The sequence below is a fragment of the Temnothorax americanus genome, unplaced genomic scaffold (assembly GCF_048541705.1).
Source record: "Temnothorax americanus isolate GAGA-0224 unplaced genomic scaffold, ASM4854170v1 Scaffold2, whole genome shotgun sequence".
Taxonomy (NCBI): Eukaryota; Metazoa; Arthropoda; class Insecta; order Hymenoptera; family Formicidae; genus Temnothorax; species Temnothorax americanus.
Genome location: NW_027509338.1, coordinates 3,449,313 through 3,470,290, shown reverse-complemented (window position 1 = coordinate 3,470,290; position 20,978 = coordinate 3,449,313). Strand labels below are relative to the sequence as shown.

The 20,978-nt window shown below is 39.7% G+C and overlaps 2 protein-coding genes across 3 annotated transcripts in view; both read left to right on the top strand.

Annotated features, from left to right (window-relative positions):
* Pi3k21b (phosphatidylinositol 3-kinase regulatory subunit alpha) overlaps nucleotides 1-11,016 on the top strand; it is a 38,371-nt gene extending 27,355 nt beyond the window's left edge. For both annotated transcript variants that reach the window (XM_077405665.1, XM_077405666.1), the window contains exon 13: nucleotides 363-11,016. In XM_077405665.1, coding sequence (XP_077261791.1) covers nucleotides 363-657 — 295 coding nt within the window. In that variant the 3' untranslated portion in view covers nucleotides 658-11,016. The remainder of the gene's footprint in view (nucleotides 1-362) is intronic.
* Nucleotides 11,017-17,643: 6,627 nt separating this feature from the next.
* LOC143896852 (uncharacterized) overlaps nucleotides 17,644-20,978 on the top strand; it is a 28,448-nt gene continuing 25,113 nt past the window's right edge. The window contains exon 1 of the mRNA XM_077404956.1: nucleotides 17,644-18,395. The gene's annotated coding sequence lies outside the window, so the exon portion shown is untranslated. The remainder of the gene's footprint in view (nucleotides 18,396-20,978) is intronic.

Here is a 20,978-nt window from a genome sequence, read left to right as displayed (position 1 = left end):
TTATCTTCCGATATAAGTGACATGTATCTCGAATCAATTATATATAATAGACGATTACAGATACCAAGAAAGATATTCGAGATTAAAACACAAATAATAACAGAAATAATACGCAAATCGTAAACAAAGATGTTTTGTTTTTATATAGTTTTTAAAAATAAAGCTTATCCCCTCGGTCATTACAAAGATTTTAATGTAGCCTTCTTGACGAAAAAGGCTAGGATTTCCCAATTTAAAACAAAAGTTAATCCTCTTTTCGAGGTTTCCCTCGAAAATTTGAGTAATCTAATTTTGAAGATCGTATTTCGTTGACTGAGATGGTGTCGCGGTTTATATATTATTGGAGAATTGTGATGTTACAGGTGCAACGGCGCGGTACAGCATTGCATAATATACGCCACCGAGCGCGGCTTTGGTTTCGCCGAGCCGTACAACATTCACGAGAGCCTGAAACACCTAGTGCTGCACTATGCCCAGAACTCCCTGGAGGAGCATAACGAGTGCCTGACCACCACTCTGGCCTATCCCGCGTTCGCGCCGTCCGCGGCGCTCGCGCAACTACAGGCCCAGCAGAAGCAACTGCAGATTCACATTCAGAATCAATTGCCATTCGCGCGGCCGCCCCACGAGAATCAGCTCGTCATGCCGCATACATAATATTGGCCTGTCGAGCGTCGCGATCAGGATCCGCTCGAGTCCGAGTACGTTCACGCACGCGCGCACACCCACACGTGAGTTCTGCTGCTGCAAGCATCATTCGCCGACACGATCGGCAGATCGACTGCGTCACGCGAGCCTTCCTTGACGAGTTCGAACACGTTCCGCCGCGAGACAGAACGCTTCTTCGTTCGGAACATTTCCTAAAATCGCGTACAATAATTATGCGTATGTTCATAGGGAGAGGAAACAACTTGACGCGAATTAATATTGTAATATTGTAAAGCGCGTAATCTAGTGTCGATGGCTTAATCATCATCAAACGATAGGTAGGTCGCAAAATCTCTGAAAATACGGGGCACTTCGACGAAGCGTATAATAGCAGTAACGATAGTAATCGTAAGAGATACCAGCGATAGAATTAGATATAAGTACACGCGTTATCGTGATACGATAATGATTGCTTCGACTAACGTAGAGGTTCCCAAACGGCATGCCGCGACATCCTGGAAAGACGCGATTTATGTCCGGAAGAATCCCGAAGTAAGGAGCAGCTGAATTAAAATTTTAAAAGCTAATTCTAGAAAAATTGAATCACTTTTTTATATATTATTATCGGATGTTAAATAAGTATTAAAATATTTTTTAATCGGCATGTAAAGATAATTCGAAAGCGTAAAACTCTTGAATTTTTTTAATCTTCTGAATTATTTGAGTCTTTTTGTTCAAAATGTGACAAGGATGAGTAAACGTGGGAGAAGACTTGACTTGACTTATATTTTCTACATGCATGACTAATAATGATTGGATCCACGTTTCGTATCCACGTGTTCGTCAATATTATTGTATAAGAATGAGATGCAAGGAAAATATCAGATTCAAAGTATTGCTTGATTAAGATTGTTTGGGAACCTCTCGATTAACAGGACCAACAGTACCAATGACGGATGCCACCGGCTCTCCCTCAGGGTTTACACGACGCGGAGGGTCGAAGGTCTGCGTCGAAACTACGGCAGGATGGCGGTACGTCTCCGTCGCCACCGAGATTTTGTTCTTCGGAACAGAAAGCGTTTTTGATCTTAACGCTTAATTGTAATTGTGCAGAATTGATCCGCTCGGAAACGTCGGCATTACAAAGACACGCCGTCGGATCAGCGACCGGGATAGCGAGGTCCGTTTCGTTCGTGTAGATTTCATTGTTCAGGTAATCAGGGTAGTCGTGTGAGTCGTGTCTCTAATCGTCTAACCCTTAACAGCCTGAATCTTCTTCAGACGCTGATTAGCTCGTATCGGGCGGTCATTTAGTTTGAAACTAACTTTGAGTTAGTAAATTGTTATTATTTAGCTACATTGGATAGCTATCCGTGTAGTTTAAATCGTGTTATTTTTAGAAAAGAAGGTTGAAATGCTATAAAAATTATTTATAAAAGCACAGTATTTTTTTTATTGCTACAATTATAGCTCAATAAGTCGTAGTTACGGATCAAATGTTTATGCTAGTGCAAGCTTGCCACACTACTAGAGCTTGCTACGTTAACATATCTCGTGAAATAGCCATAAATGACACTCGTGATTTTTCATGCAATAAGTTAATCTGAATCGTGTGCTATTACTCATCACTCTCTAATGTTCTTTGTAATGTAACGCATTTCGTTTATTCTTATAAAACTTGCATTTGATACATATTAATATCAATTCGCGTTGTATGAATCAAGAAGATGCGCATAATTTACACGACCACGTATCTAATACGATCATTTTAGGCTTTTAAGGGTTAAACGTGATCATTCAGAAGTTGAAAGATGATCGCTTCCTCGTTGCTCGAAATTCCGATTGCATCTCATGCGAACACCGTTCACGACTCTAACGAAGGGCGCGTGCTGCGATTCGCATGAACGGTGCCGGCGTTTTCTTTTTTTTTTTTACGCTGAATTACGATAGTGATATTAGAATGTAGTCGAGCGAAATTCACGTAAAATCGCGATGCGTCTTTATACCATTTTATAGTAACCGAAAACCTGGCCGTGAGAATCCTGCAGGTCCACTTTTCCCGATGAGAAATTTAAAGGACCGGTTCCTTTGAACATTATTAAAAATCGTACATATTAATTTGTAACATGTCTGATTATATGTCAAATTTTCTCAAATCAAGAGTGGATCTATTCGATACTCGTGGCTAAATCTTCGGGTTTAATCGCAAAGATGGACCGGATATCTCCGTCGTCCTTCCTCGATCGCCTTCCGCAGCGGATCGCGACGAAGTTTTCGATGAGAAAGAGAGAGAGAGAGAGCTTTTTTTATACATTAGATTTCAGACGTTACGCCAAGAAGATTTGTGAGAAAGGATGTATATATATCTATATATTATCTGTGATTTTTTTCGGATTGTCTGTAAGCAGAGGGAGAAAAGTTATCGCGTTTGTTATCGTTTCCGGTCGCTTTTGTCCCTAATTTTTCTCATCTTCGTTTTACTTTCCTTTCTTTTCTATATACCTTCTATCCTCGAACGTCCGTGAGCTTTCTTTTCCGCCAAAACTCCAATGTACGTCCTCGCGATCAACGCGTCGAGTCGATCTTTCTCGCTGCCAGGATCCGTCTTAGCTCTGAACGGTCTCAAAGATAGCGGCGATGAGAGGAAAGATCAGGACGTATCAAGAATTGAGAATGACGAGTGAAAAGTATAAAGTATAAAATTGCCAATATGCGAAAAGGGAACAAGTACGAGAGAAAAACCAATTGATGAATCATAATCGAATGATGCTAGTCTTTATCCTGAAACGTGAACAATGTTCTTGTAACAGAGAATCGGACACAGGAAGCGTTCATTTCTATTCTTTGTCTTTCTGTTGTCTGTCAATAGAATATTTCTTCGTTCTCATTATTCTCATACATTTCCTTCCTCCTTACTCTAATCGTTTCTTCGTTACGTCCTGATCTGAACCACCGAAACGAAGTAAAGAGACGGATGTACGGATGCGTGCCTGAGAAATCTCACGTTTACAGAGCGGTCGGTAAACGGCGAGAGTGTATCGGGAACGTTTCACGTTCAGAGAAATCGGTGGTTCCTCAAGTTTCTCTCGCGCCATCGTAATCAAACAGAGAGCTGAGAAACGCAAATCGACGGATTCGATCTGAACAGATAAATCGACCAAGAATTGAAGATCAGTCAGAACGAAACTATTTCTTATTCATTCTTATTCGTATTTTAATCTCTTATATCTAAGTAAGCATCGTTTAGAGATTTAGAGTTTAAATTAAAAGTGACGTGAGTCAAGTTTGGAAAAATCTCTTGTCAAAATATTTCATCGAACATGTACCCGAATAGAGGTCAATTTTTATCACGCAGCTAGCGCTAAATGCGATCGTCCGATTATTCAGTATTTATGTCAAATATCGGACGACCATCTTCGACGTTAGATGCATCGTTAAAGAAGAATGTGAAGTGTTCTGTATATCGAAACGCGATTTGCACCAAATTTAGATCACGTAAAGTGCATGTGTGAAAGTACGTAAACGTGATTCTTCATCTGTACACGTTTATCTCTCTCTTCCGCGACTATATAATTTCCTACGTATCGACGGAAAGGCGAACGAGCGAGAAAGATCGGCGAGGCGTCTCCCTTTTTTTCATTCTGAAGAAAAGCGCAGAGCGGCGAATGTCGCGCGGGAGAAAAAAATAAAAACGTTGTCGGTGAACGAAAGGCTCTCGTTTGCTCATTTCGAACGTTTCGGATTACGTAGGCTTAGGTAGATTTTAAGATTTTTTATACAGACGAAGAAAGGAGAGGGAGAGGAGCGAGAGAGACAAGCGGCCTGGCTCTCGCTACCACGTGATTGTCCAATTTCGTCGTCCGTCGTCCGTTCGATTCGCTCTCCACCGATCTCTCGGACGTCTTTGCGTTTCTCGTCGTGCCGTTCTCCTCTTCGAGGCCTTGTTCGCTTTTTATTATTTTATACTGTTTCGTATTTTGCGCTCTCCGAAGAGCAGGACGGCGACGACGTTCACCTGTCGTATACCTCGAGGGATGGGTACGCGATCACGTTAAATTTCTCGGAATTCGAGTGCTCATGATCGTCGGACTGTAAATCTTTGCCGTAAGGCAAATGCCGTCACCGATCGAGCCTTTCGTATGATGGACAGTAGTGAGACAGCGGTGAGAACCTATCGAGTTTTACCGGAACGAGTCGAGGCAGTACTTCGTGTGATTTTTCTCGTGGGAGTTAATCTTCCGGCGCGAGAGAAAGTACGGGGGGAACGAATCGACGACGATGGACGACTCTTTTATAGTGTTAAGGACGAATTATACAAATATTATGACCGACGAGTACGACTCGCGATAAAAGTCTCCTGGTGATGCAATTAATATTAAATTTGTTATATTATGTTAATATTAAAAATAATTATGTTTAACGATAATATGATTGTTAAATAGCAATTAGATGTAATATATTATGTATATTATATCTGTATGTTTTTATTGTTTTTTTTTTTAATGAAAAATAAGTTTAGAGACAAATATCGTAAGATTTTCTAAATTTTACGCAGGCAAGAACTACGTAAAATCCAGTTACACATTTGAACGTAAAGTGTAATGTTTTATATCCTCGAGGAGCACTCCAGTTTAATCGTCTTTACGGAAATAAGTGTTTTAAAAATCAGAAACTGCTGTACAACTGCGAAATATGATTGGAATTAGAATTCTGAAGAATTTTCATTAAGATGATAAGATATAATTTTTTATCTGTTTGTTGCTTTATTTAAGAGCTTTACTTTGAATTTGAATATAAGTGTCTTGTTATTCTTTCTTTAATTTTTAATAACGTTTTGCGAGCGTAAAGCAAAAATTTCCGCGATGCGGAAAACAAAATGCGAATTGCAATGGTTGAAAAAAAGAGAATGTGTCATTCAGCCGCTTGTCTCGAAATCTATCGCGAGTCACACTCGTCGTTGCTTTCCCAGTGGGGAAAAAGATTACATTTATACAGATGCGCGCGCGCACAGCATGCATACACGAATTCACATATACATACAACACACTCACGGAATAGATACACATGCGAGATAAATATATAAACGAAGCTATATATTAAAAAAAAATATATATATATAAATATTATATAGATGCGATACGTTGTGCGTCGAGAAATATATATGGTGCAGATATGAGAGAAAGAGAGAAAAAAGAGAGGAAAACGAAAAAAATATATATATATTCGAGTATATATCTATATATATTTTTACTTACTTTCAAAGCAAACCTTTAATTGATTATTTATAATATATACGTGCGTACATATGCATACATATATATTATGTATACACATACATATATTATATATGAACATGGTGAATCGTCGTGTAAATCACGCGAGCCTCGTTGATCGCGAGTTCCTTCGGGGAGGCTCTCGGGCGAGCACGGCGAGCAGGCGCGCACACACACACACATACACACACATACGTGCGATCCCGCGATCCTGATAAATCCCACCGGGATTCGAAGTGTCGATCGATTGTGACGTGTCGAGTCAGGTCGAGACCCGTCGTGAGTAAACGCAAAGATCGTAGGATCGAAGCGACTCGCAATTCGACCGTCTCGAGATTGTGCAAATTGGCTTTTTAATATTTTTATATTAATATAGACGTCGAGATTGTGCACGTAGTTAACTTTTATCCTAAATTGCGAACGATCGAGCTTTGATGTATTTTTCTTAAATTTGCGCAAATTTGCGTGCTTCGCCTTATAGAAATATATATATTTGGGTTAGACTAATGTGCGTGATATTTTTTCATCAAATTTCGTGAAATCTATCGCGTTCTTTCTGGCGTGTGTGCGCGAGGATGTTTTGCCGAAATTCATTTCGTCTAAAATGGAGTATCATGATGTACTGGGGTGTTTTTTTTCACCGATATTTCGTTATAAACTTATCCAATAAAAATCTCGCGCAATATTTTTTTATCAATCTCTCGTTTTTTCGTGAAATCTTTTTCGTGCGATATTTCTTCATTATTTGTGACTTTTTGCACGTGCGAAGAAATCTATTCCTTTTTCGTACGGTATCAATTCACAACGAAGTTTTTTGACATGTTTATCTATATACCAGTGCTAATTCACTATTAACGCTACATAAATTAATCAAAGTCCATTTTAGAAGATTACATAGTAGTCGATAAAAATCTGAGATCGCATATTAGAAGATCTAAAAAATAAGAAGTAAAACACAAGCTTTTCTACCTGAGATAAAAATTTTTGAAACAAATTGTTATCGAAATAATGAAGCGCATTACTGAAAATTAATATCGAAAGATAAATAACGGTGGGGTAAATGAACATTCAGTGTCCATTTTTTTAGTATTTTATTTGAATTATAAATAATCCCAGTTTTTTAATCGATATACTATGTATTAAAATAGCATTTCTTCGAACAACAGACATGTCTCGAATGAGCTTTCGGACGATCTTTAGAACGATCTCGAATATTTCGAGAATGAAAACGACGTCGAAGCGTCTCGAATAAATTGCCGTTGGTTTCGTATCAACCAAAATCGCGTGTGCGTGCCTATCAATGATCGTGAAAGGCGATTGGCGGCTCATAATAATAAGCGCTAATAAGCCGCTATTAAAACCGATAAAATTTCGATAAGTTTTATCTTCTCGCCCTCACGCATGGTACCATCTCTCTATAACGGCTGTTGTTCCCGCAAAGAAGTGAAATTCGATTGATTTTTAGTTAATCCGCCAAAAATCTGTTAATGTTATATTTTATATATAAATATAGAAAATATTCACACGCGGCTGTTCGGGAGCCAAAGTACTCAAATGTCAAAATCTCAAGTCATCGAAACTGTAGGAATTTCAATCAGTCGCATTAATAAACGCTGTGAAGAAAAGTAGCTGGCTCAGTCGAAAAGGGAGCACATGCTCTTCCCACATGGGACGCGTATTTCGATCGCGGAACACGAGGGGTTCAAATATATTTTTTTTTCTGCTATTTTTTTTTCTCTCGTGAAAGCCGGACGCGGAGGTGGCGTCGTTCTACGATATCCGAGCCGATTGCTCTTTTGTACAAAAAGAACGATAAAAAAAAAGAGAGAAGAGGACAAGAGTGAGAGTGGTACTTCAGTAGTGGCGTGGATGTTTTCGGCAGGACCGGTCCGTGAAGAATGCTACATCGACGTAGCCGATCATAGCCGATCGAGCTGCGTGTCACCCCGCGCCGGTATGATGCAATAATAGTTATAGGTGTACGAAGACGAAGCGGGCGGAATCTTTAACGGCGATGGATTATATTTCGGAGGACCTCTTTGATATCTAACGAGTGGTTTTATTACCTGATCGTGTACTCTTAACTATTATTGCACGTATGTGCGACGTCGACCGTGCAACTCGTCGGGTCGACTTTTGCGTAACATCGACCTAAGACGCGTTGATTTAAGGAAATTAATCGGCACTGCGTTCGATTTGAGGGAATTATCGACCGTTATCGTTGAAGCGACGATACTAATGTGCGTGAGCCTGGCCTTTTGGTGCGTGCCCGATGTTCGGGCTCGGGGTAAAATAAGGGGACGCGAGATCGATGAGAGAATTGTGATTTAACGAAGGAAGGGCTGGCCCTAAAAAAAAAACGAGCGTGTGAGACCACGTGGAGGAATGTTTCGTTAAGCAACGCGCTTCCGCGCGTTTGCATTGTGATCTCCGAGAATTAACAGCGGATAACGATAAAGCGAGAGAATAATAGAAGAAAAAAAAAAGATAAAAACGAAAAGAGAGTGAGTGGGAAATAAACTTTGCCTTAGCTTTTGTACAAGCAAACGAATCTGAGGGATTGTGCCGTGAAAGGGAAAGGAGGCAGCCGGATGGGCGCGAAACTTCACGCTAGGCTGACATAATTGATTCTGACGATAAAACGGTGATAAGAATTGATGAATCTAATAAGCAGTTGTAGTGTGTGTGAGTGGGAGGGAATGAGAGGTAGCCTTGCAGCAAGAGAGAGAGAGAGAGAGAGAGAGAGAGAGAGAGAGAGACAGAAGCAGAAAAAGAGATACGATGATAATCAAATTATGTAATTGTGCGTATTTGCATGCAACGGCACGATTATACAGTAATAAATAAAATTCTCTCGCGTTGGCCCAGCGCCGCTACGAGATAATTTTTTCCGAGGATTGATATAAAGATAAAAATTAAAAAAAAAAAAAGAGATGCACAGCAACGCAGAAATTGAGTTAATTGACGCGAAGCCGCTGTAAATCGATGTAATCATTGTAGATCTAACGATTGTAACCGCCAAATGAGCGCTGATCGAGGACGATTTGATATAATTAATTAATTACACACTCTCACTATAAAATTAGCGATACATAATTAACATGATGTAATTAATTGATTGTATAAAATCGCTCTCGTCGATATTCACCGTCTCCCCGTAATCGTCCGGTCGGATGATCTCGCGGGACCGTTCGATCGTGAGGTGCGAATGGGAAACGGGCCTTTGCTGCAAGGCGATAATAAAATCGATCATTATAATCAATAATGCGGATGCCGGTGCGAAGGAGGATCATACCGGGTGCGAAAGTTGTAAGGGAGTTACGGAGACGTGGGCGTAAAAAGCAAAAGTTGTCGACATAATATTACATTATTAACGAATGTATGCTGTCCCACTGTGATAAAACTTTTGTTTTTGCATGTAAAAATATATACTATACTATTATATTGCCATAAGCGCGCGCGCGTGCGAGAGAGAGAGAGAGTGTGTGTGTGTGTGTGTGTGTGAGAGAGAGAGAGAGAGAGAGAGAGAGAGAGAGAGAGAGAGAGAGTGCGTATCACATTAAAGTAGTACGCGCATACGGATGTACATATAATACATATACACATATATCGACGGACGCATGTACGATTACGAATCGATCCGGGTATCTATGTATCCGTATGCGCGTACGTACACATATACACATATATACGTACATATATACATGTACACACTTATATACATACACACATGAATGTACAGAGACACAGGTATATATCGTGATCGGTGCGTGCAGAGACACGTAGACATCAGACGGCATGCGATTACGGAGAATGCGAACTTTTTATTATTGCGCACGCAATGTATTCATACGCTGATGAAGGACAAATTATTATCGTAATTTACCACTAATATATAGTATCGAACACCGTAGGATACCGATTCGCCGATCAGTGTTAGCCGGGATTTTCGCTCATTCTCGATCTTCGCGGAATTCGGCGCGCACTCGGACAATCCTTTTGTATCTTTTATCTCACACACGTACATACCCACACACACACACACACCCAACATAATAATACACACATTACATGGACATTGGATCCGCGAAGAAATTTTTGCGGTTTTAGCTTCATTAGCAATAATTCGATTCGTCGTGACGCTGTTGGTATTTTTCGAAACTCTATAAGTTTCGCATGCTTTTTTTTTCGTGGAATACGTTCAATCAGGATTAATCGAGGAGACCGAGCTGACACGTTGCTCTCTCGCCCTATATAGGAAACGTCCATTCTTGCGATTACCTCGACTGTCAATTTTCACATTTTGTCCAGGATCTCGTAGTCAGACGATTCGTCCAGCCTCGCATCCAGATTTACGATTAAGGGAAAAACAAATAAATCTCGCGTGTAGCGCTTTCTCGCGAAGCAATCTTTCTTAACGAAAGTGAGAGACGAGAGCGGCGCACAAACGTTAGCTTCGTTTCTTCGATTACCGCCGAGAGATTAATTTTATCGAAAATCGTCGATCATTGTGTCGTATCGCGCGGAAATGATGGAAGAACGTATATGTAAGTGACGGGAAATCTCTACGTTTGAATTATATATACACTTCTTATTTACGTATTTCACATGTTTGAGAAGTTAAGAAAAGTTACTTTCAGTATTCCAAGGAAATGAAAAAGTAAGATATATATATATATATATATATATATATATATATGTTACAATTGTTTGAATTATTTTATAAATTAGGAAAATAAATCGAAGATTTTTAATGGATGATTTGAGAATTAAGAGAGAAAAGCTTTATCGGAGCAGTGTCTAATTTTGAAAATCAGTTATTTCTATTTGTGAAATGAATTAAGAGGAAGTGTGTGTAATCGAGCGAAATTTGATTTGTGAATTCGAGATTTCGAATGGATTATCGATAGGGGAATCGAGCGGTGCGAAACTGATAACTGGTGAGATTGCCCTTCGGGCGCGTGAAACTGATGGTGTAATGAACGTTTACTCGCTTTTTTGCGCAACGGTCATCTTCATATATTGTATCGTTTATTTGCTAGAACTATGTAAAATCATTTATATTTGCATATGATTAATAATGTTTTACTTATAAGCTCGTGGTGTCGCTTTATTAGCCTTTTGAAAACTACGCTGTCACCCGTCAATTTTCCCTTCAATTTTACCTTTGATTTGACGACTAAAGAAAATATATAATATAATTATATTGCGCACGGAAGAGAAAAGGATTAGCTGCTGTAGCAAATTTAGTTGTAAAATAGAGACAACCAACATTTTTTTTGCAGCGAGAGCTATAATTTAGCAAATAGTAGCAAAACCTTTTGTGTGTGTGTTAAAGTTTTTGCTGTAAAAAGCTAATCTTTTTTTTTTCCGTGCGGCATATAAATAAAGTATCATACGACGGTAGTGATACATGAAAGCAGAAAAGCCAAATGTTGATTAACTCCTTCGACATAATTGTAAACGCAGCAACGGGTATTTTTATAGAAATAAATAGATTCCATTTTCTCTTTCCGGATGTGGTAGCGGGTCACATTTGTCAGTTTTCTCGAGTTGATCTTCAGGCTCCGCGCGAACGCGAGTTTCTCTCTCGGTGATTAAACGATGATTCACACTGCTCGAAAGAGAGCGAGCACGGGCACGTACCGAGTATACCGCGGCCGCGTTATAATCAATAAAACGCGAATTCTTTCGTCCGGATCGATCTATCGGGCGGTACACACTTGACGAGCGCTATATACAGCGCGCTCGGCGACTCGCGCTAATGCCAGAGCCAGAGGCAGCCGAGCATAGAGCCGCTTTGAAAGTGAGATTAATCGTGCGAGACCCATCCTTACGTCTGACTCACAAGGATCTCGCAATTATAACGTCATAAGTCATAATTGAATTACAAGGAAGGCGCCCGCGAGGGCGCACCCGCCGGGCCGCCCGTACGCGCATGTGTGTGTGTACGCCGAAAGCGCGATTTATCATTCGTTTCGGCTCTGGAGCCGGTTCCGGGGCGCTCCGCTCCTTTGTCAAATACAATTATATCGGAGAGATTAGATCAATCGTTTTTTTTTCCAAGAAACGAACACTTTTGATATCGACTTAGATTTTCTTCGTCAAAGATTAGATTTGCAACTCGATAATCAAGACGTTGCAAATTAGGCAGTGGCTATAAATAGTAAATGATGTGACTCATAAGTAATAAATGATAATCCAATAAAGTATCGTTAATCTTAATTATTAATTATATACATAATTGATTGACAGAGGAATATTCTGTACATTAATTGTTACATATTACCGCGCGCATAATGTACGTTACGTATCGTATGTTATACGATGAGCAACTTTTCGCAGTATATCATCGTCGATTTTAATTACAACATCCGTATCGTACATCAATAAATCGCGACCTATTGTAAAAATATTGATCGACTGTAATTTTGCGCACGTGACCGGCGCCGTGGCGTCAGCGTTGGCTTCTAATTCGCGCGAATTGTTCGCACAAGTCGGTTCTCGGACGGAAGATGCGAGTCAAATTCTTAGGATCGTAAAGTGTTCCCGATGGCTGTATTTTTTTTTTTAACATTACGTTACGCAATCGCCTAATTAAACGGAGACAACTCGCGCGCGGGTTATTACGGCGAGACGGATTTACCGGTGCTGCAGATTCTAACAGGCGAGATGACTGGCGGGCGCCGCAAGATGCGGCGGCACCTCTGCAATTACCAATTATGACGGAGCGAAAGGTGACATTAAAGATGACTTTAATTGAGCCTCGAATGTCGCGGTGCCGAGCGATTCCCCTCTAGCTCAACCCCGGAACGTCGCGCGGTTGCATATGAGTGAGCGCTTGCGCAACCAATGCCCGGAAATACTTAATTGAATGTTTAATTATTGGCATTGTTGCCGCCAGTGGTAACACAACGGTCGTGAAAATGTCGCGAAAAAGTTCTAAATCGATTTTCCGAGGTATAAGGTGTCCTCTGTTTCGCGTACGCTTGTAAAGTCGCGTCGTTGCGATATACGGTTATCACGAGCAGAACGGTCCGGCAAAATAATATTTGTTCCCGCGACGACGTTAATCGCTTTTGTGCTGCGGGCAGCGGACAAAAACTCGCAATGTTCAAGACGAAGCCGCGTTCCAACTCATCATCGTTTAATAATGCGTCATTATCGCGCCGCGAAGAAATACAATCTTACGTGGAATCGACAGCTTTATTAGACGCGAATATTCTGCCCCGGCGTCAATTCGCAGATAAGCGACGACGAATAATTATTACTCATCTCGGATTGGCGAATCGAGTTTCTTTTCTATACCGATAACTTGCGTTCCCCGCAGTTGCATCTCGTCAATTCGATGAAGGAAGTGAATTAAACGCGTATATCGATATGTTGCCTCAAACTACATAATTATGAGCGTATAACCATTGCGGCTTCTATGCCGCGATAATATCTAGATATAGTCTATTTATCTGTATATACAATTTTTTTTTAACTATTATAGCTTTACGTTATATATATTTTAATAAATAAAGAGATTTTTCAAAAAACCGCGAGAGAAAATGGACTTATCAATTTAAAAACGAAACATACAGATGCGGAAGTTTTATATTCTCCTGCTCAAATCATGATAAATTTTATGGCAGTTTATTATCTTGATTTTACATTGAATTGTACGCGCTTATTGTTCGCGAAGAACTTTTCGTATCTATATGGTTGTATAAATCGGTAAGATCCACCGTCTCTTGCAGGTTGCTAAAAGAAACCTATACTTTAAATTATGCACATAGGATATATCACTCTCTTTTAAATAACAATTATTTTGTTTTATAACTTAATTTATAACTTGATAAAATTACGGCAAGCGAAAATTCACGAACTCGCACGATAGACCAGAGGCTGTTTATCGAAAACCGCCTTTTATTTAGCCTCAAAGAGACTAATATCTGCGACAATTCGGTCTGTCAATGTTTATCGGTGTTTCGCGGAATGTTAAACGGCGAATCGTTAAACAGTGGGTTAAAATGGTACACGGTGGTACCACCGCGAAGGGTTTGGCCCGCATAATTACCATAGCGACGATCGATACTCCCGGCTACCTTATCACGCTCATTGTACGCACGATGCTCCACACTGGTTGCAACGTACGCGCGCCGGCCTTCCGTTCCGTTCGGAATAAATTATAAAACAATTCGAATAACAAGCGGCATCAAATAGTTGCGTTGTTACTAATGCGACACACACTAAACATACCTTGATTACGCCTGCCTTGTTTATACACGACGAACGATTACGTGGAATTAGAAATATTCATGTTCCGGGTCGCGTGTATCCGCTGGACGATTAACAAGACACAAAAGCTTAAATTTTTTTTTCCACTGCGGCGATTAGCTCTCAACCTTCGATTTGCACAGACTCTGTTCCACTTGTCATCGTTATCAACGTGTTTGTGTGAAACGTGTGCTAAGAATAAACACGCACAGCTGGTACATTTTTTTTTAAACATGTGAAACAATATTTATACGTTTATAAATAATTTGATAACATATTTTTTACGCTTTTTCACGTAATGGAACGCCTCGAACTCAGGTAAGTACTCGCAACTCGTCGCGTCGCGTAAAAGACCCACGGTGCAATGCGGTCTCGCTTATTCGCGTATACTTGACGCGAGACACGCACTACCGTGTCTCTTGATTCTTTTTTTCTTCATTTAAATTATTATCTCGTGCAATATAAATGTAAATTAATAGTGAACGTATTTTTTTTATCTGGCGAGCGCATTCGTGTTGCAAGAGCATCACACGTTTCAAACGAAATAATTATTTTTCCGTAACAATATCAATTGTTTCGTTATTAAATTTTCTTGGCGGCAAAGTTCGACGTGCTCACTCATATAAATCGATTTCAATAGACGGTCCAACTTCTCAAGGATCTCTCCCATCACGGAAGGTATTTTCTACCTGCGATCATGACAGAAAATTTGGGCGCCGCCGTGATTCACAGTCACGCCCGATGACTAATTCCGTTATTTCCATTGAGTAATTCCGGCAACTGAGACGGGAAGAAGGGGTGGGGGGGGGGAGAGGGGAACGAAGGAATTCTCTCTTTCTCGTCTCGCAGCGGAGGAGGATGCGAGAGAATTGCGTTGGATCTCTCGGGCCGGGCGCTATTAGGCCGATTGATGATTATATAGCGCGCGCGCGTCGATCGAGTCCCTCGGGAATACTTTGACGGGCGGGCGCGCACTTATGTCAGATCCCGTCCGAACACGACCGACAATGAGAAAGCCGCCGCACTTGCGCGACCATAATATCACGGTATTTGCACACACGGTGACCTTGAGGGTATCCGTGCCGCCCCGAGAGCCTTGAACTTGTACGCCGAAGAATTTCGTGCGAACTTGGCGACGGCCCAAGTCGAGCTACTTAGGAGTCTGCGTCCCCGAACGCTGATTAGAGACACGCGCGCGTTTCTCTTTCTTTCTACAATTTTTATTGGAGACCGCACCTGGCGTGTCCCACGTTTCACGTTAAAAATGGACGCCTACCGTTTACGATCGATCAAACATTCGGCGCGTTTATCGTCTCGATTGCCTAATCGCATAAAAATTATTAATATAACGTACAATTTGATCGAGAGCGCCATTTACAATTCTTCCTTGCTATAATGGATTGTTCAAATTACAGTTTTTTACTGTATAAGTTTAACCGCGACATTTATTAATGATTTTTCTGATCATCTCGCTCGTAATGTCTTTCGTTTCCGGTATCGAGTCGCTATTTCTCATCACGATATAAAGACTCATTGTATAGGTCATCTAAAAATACTATCCGCAAGCAATTTTTGATGAGCCGATAAAAATGAAACGATTAAGTGAACGATTCGAGCGCGTCGCGCATTTTCTTTCGAGATTGCGTTATTATTCGATCGGCACTCGGCGCGGCGTCGTAATAAAAGTTCCGTTACTGCCTCGACGATTCCGCGATGGCGAATGCACATTATTGTTCATCGTGCCTTGCGGGGATGAACATTATCGTCTTGCGGTAAGCAATGCCATATCGACGCTGTCCATTTCGATCGAGAGATATACGTGTCCGGACTCCGGCGCATCCTGTTATGCGCGATAGTTTTTTTTTTTTTTTCACAGTTTTTCGCATAGTCGAAGGCAAGATCCGATCTATGTCAGCACGTTACCCGTTTCCGGGTGCGTGCCTCGGACTATTAGAACAAGCTAAATATCTCTGTCTCTTGAAACTGATTGAGAAAAATCGTCTCGCGCATCTCAATGTTTTAATTAATTCCGAAAATTCATCAACACTCGGACAAAAATCATGGTCGCTAGCGTACAATAAAATATCTAAGATGCATTTGAATGTAAAATCAAGTGTCAGTTTAGTAATATTGAAATCATTCGATCATATTAGAAATAAGAACAGAAAAATCAAACTAACTTTTGAATAGCTTCATACCATAAAATTGAAATATGGGATTTCAGCTATTTTCAGAAATGTAACTTCTTTATTGTAAATATAAAAAATGTAAATTTAAGGTAGTTCGATGATGAAAGGCCGAAGTCAAAACAATGTTTATAATTTTTTTATTTTTATGATTATGAAAAAATAGAATAACGCATCGCAAAGCTTCGTAACGACGTAAAGAGATTATTTAGTAAATAATTTTTACGTCGTTTTAGAATAATATTTTGCCTGAAATAGATTAAATAAAGTGTGTGTTAAAGCGTCGCTTGACTAGTTTTCAACTTTAATTATTAATTAAAAAAAAAACTGTACGGTGGATCGTGTTCACCTTCAACTATAAGCTTCCTCACAATGTCCTCTTTCCATCGATATATATTGTTCAGATATTTTTGGCAAAAGATTTTTCGCAAACTCGTGTTATTCATAGGAAAATAACCTCTTTTCCTATATTAGACCAATGTTAAAATCATTAAAATCACCTAATTTTAAAATTAAATATCTTGAGAACGGTACGGTGAATTATCTTTTTTCTGGGCTTAATCGATTTAGGAGAGTTCCTTCTTTCAATAAAAAAATAAAACCTATCACTTTTGGCAAAAGTTGTTCATCATCGAACTACCTTAATGGGGGTCTTATTTTTTATTTCCTCATTTATCCTTCTTCAAATATTATTTGTACTCTAACATTTAGTAAATTCTTCCATATATCAAAATTATTCTAATTATATTTTTATCGAATATTCTATTAAATCTTAATCGATAGGTATCTACTATGTGTAAAACATTTATCCGTTCTCTTATACTCCAATTTAGGTATTATGTTATCTTCTCTGGTTGTACGACGTTTTTTTCGAAACACGCAACGAGCAAGTCGTTAAAGCAATCTGTCTCAAATACTCGTGTCTCGTAAAAACCGTTTAATGAATTGAAGAGAGGAGCATCGTGAACGAACTCCGCTTTAGGAATTCCTCGCCGGGCGGATATACACCTTATCGCGGCTCGTCTTTCACGAGGAGGTATACCCTTCGGCGGAGGTTATCTGTGGGGGCCGTCAGGTGGGAGGTGGAGTCACGGGTGACGAGTCTCGGTAGGGCCCCCGTCGACGCCGTCACAGCAGATAGAGGTAGGGGCCCCCCCTCGGGATCCCCACGGCACGCACGTACCCCCGGTGTAACGTTGGACCCCCACTTGCGGCCGGCCGGAGTCGCGCTGGTTGCGCGCGGTCGGCGATGACCGTCGTCGAGCCGCCTATACAGTTGTAGTCGGTGCACCACTCCGCGAGTATACGCGACAACACTCCGCGCGCGCGGCGGACACCCCGCGAGAAATAGCACCGGTATACTCCGATATATACCAGCGGACGAGCCGCGAGTGATCCGCGGAAATCCCGGTGCGCGGAAAAATTTCGACGCGAAGCGGAAAAGCGCGGGCGAAACGCTTCGCGATCGCGACCGGGGTACGGCACGCACCCTCTCCCCCCCCCCCGCAAATACTTGTACGCGTGTAGTGAATCGAGTGTCTCCGAGTACTCGAGTCTCTCCCGGGTAGGAAAGGTTTACCGTGCGTGACAAGGGGTACCTGGCACGAGGTCTATACGTTTTACACGCGATCGCATAGTGCGGACACTTTGCGTGACAGACGCACCGCGTCTAGTACCTGTATTCGGTAGTAGGACACTCGAGTTTTGGCGGGAGACGGACGGACGGGTGTTTTCTATGAGTTTTCTTTCATCTATAAAATCTAAAAATTTTGGAGTCGCGCCTGGTGTGCTCATTGATGAGTAATTCGGATATCGACGGGATCGAGAGATCCACAATTGCATCGTTTGAAATCCGCATTCTGCTGTTTGAACCGCGGAAGTGCTACGGATATTCTGCGAATACTAATATTCATTACCTGACAAAACGAATATTTCAATCTGAAGATTGGCAAAAAATCTTCACTTTTTAATCGATCGAAATCGAGGAAAGAAGAGGTACTTTCCAGGACCAGAGAGAAATATACAAGTGAGTAATATTGGAAACATAAAAAATACAACATTATACTCGAATAATGTGATATTGGTTTCCAGTCAATTTGATTAGACGATGAACGATGTAAAGAAAGATGAAAATGAAGTAGAAAAAAGTCGAGAGTACGGAGAGATTTCATAAAATTTTTAGAAGCGATATTTTGTAGTAATAATGTTTTGAAGAAAGTAGTGAAATCATGAAACTGTCACGATTGTCAGTTTATGGCCCTCTCTCTTTTTATTTTTCGAAGGAGAGAGAGAGAGAGAGAGAGAGAGAGAGAGAGAGAGAGAGAGAGAGAAATTAAATAAGGAGAAAGACAATATCATAGATCTTATTGTTAGAAAAGTTTATTTGTGAAATAAAAGACACTTTGCAGCAATTTTTATAGAAATATTTTGGAACGGTCTTTAGGAAAGTATTTAAATATTAGGATTAATTATTAAAAGGACGTCCCAATAATTAATTAATTAATAATTTTGGTGGATAGGAAATCACGATTAATCGATTAATGAATTTGAGACGGGACGTGATGTACATATTGAAAAGTGCAGAACATCTAAGGGACGGTTGTGATTAAGACGTTATACGTTGATCATATTGATTAATTAATGATACGGCGTGGTAATATCGTAAACATTGCGACTGACGTCCACGAATTGACAATTACGCGCGTGATTTACGCGGGAGATACTTTTGCGTCAAGTAGACTGAGGAAAACGCACGAACGGATGGCGTTTAATGCACGGTATTCGTATGCGCACGCGATAATGGTGACAGTATTACGTTAATAGAGATGCGTGAGCGATCAGATGTATGCGCGTATCTCAAACGATCGTCACTTGAATGCAGTAGGATGAGTGAGAAAATACGAACGTTTTGTTAGAGAACTTGACTTCACGGAAAAAAACTCTCCACAAGTACCTACTGATGCTTAATTTTCTTTTTAATTTTTTTACGAGAAATATTAAATTGTTCTTTAAAAAAAACGCAGGTTAATTATAAAACATACCGTTTATTCCTTTCTAGTTTTAGTTTTTGTTAATTTTTGTTTCAGTTATTAATTTTTAGAAATATTTATATTGCAAAGAAGTACTAATAATAAATAAATATTTGAACATAATTTAACCATTATTTTATTATATTATTATTCAACAGTAAATAATAGTTTACATCAATATTGTAAATACTATTTCCCGGCAATTTCTGTGTAAAAATTTTATTTCTATCTAAAAATTTGGATGACACGTTTGAGTTTGATCGTTTGAGATTTTCGCATAATTCTGAAAGAACAGAAAAGTAGAAAGCACATGCACATAAATCGATCTGATCTGAACTGAAGTAACGGCCGGTTTTTTAAAGGAATTCCACAGATATTTATGCAAACTGATATTCCACCCTCGCTCGTGAACTATCCATAATCCGATGAATCAGCCTGGCTAATTGGCATTCCGTTAGCCATGAAAAGTTCAAGGAAATACACTCGCAAGTGCGGCTTTATTTAAAACTGTTATATTTAGACGATTGCTTGTTTACGATCGCTTTGCGTTCCATTATATGCTAATTAGAAGCGCAACCCAGTAATTAGCCATGTTACTTTACGCTCGAGTAGATCCGCCCGTATTAAGAACGCGATTACTACCGATACCCGTCGCGATCCCATTTGTCTAGAGATTTATCGGACGCGGTAGATATCGAGCGTATTTTCTGCCAGCAAAGATTGAAAAAAATAACGAATTAAGAGATCTCGATTAATTAAACGCTAATAAATAGACGATAAAATTGCGAATAATACCAGTCCTCATTTCGTCAGTAAAGTAGTGGAGAGGAATCGTACAAATTGTAAAGTATAATTAAGTCCATAATTTTTAAACTAATTTAAAAACATATTGTTTCATTATTTTGCGACATGGAAACGAATGGAAAATGCCACTTTAAATAATAAATAAAATTTGTAATCTTAATTGCAATTCAATTTTTGTTTTGATGGAATTTTATGAGTTTTATTACGATATGTAAATATTAATTTTTTTTTATAGATAAGGTATATATATATATATCGTAGATAAAATATTAAATAAAATAACAGAAAGAATGTCAAGACCTATCACGATATATTATGACTAAAGAAAGATTTTCAACTCCTTTTGCGATAAAGTGAAGTCATAGAACAAAGCAAAGGGGTTTAGAATAATTAATCTTGTTACGCACACCAAGGATTAGAGTAGTATTCATTGCACAGTACTGACCCTCTTTCCATCGATCGCTCCATAAATCACCGCCATCACGCGAGTAAAAGTCTATTTCGACGGAACGATTTTAAAGCGTTGTCATAGAACAGGCATTTGATACAAAATTATTCGCATATAAAAGTTTATATACATAAATATCGTGACGATAGATCAAATAAAAATCTACATGAAGTACGCGAGAGACAAGGGAACGAAACGAAAACATTCTTGCCTTCTATTTGATAACAAACGCATAAGAATTTGTTATTTATACAGGCTGTCTCAAAATTCTCTGATCTTAATTTTAACAATAAACTGCTTTATTAATGTCTTTAATTAGTGAGTGTTG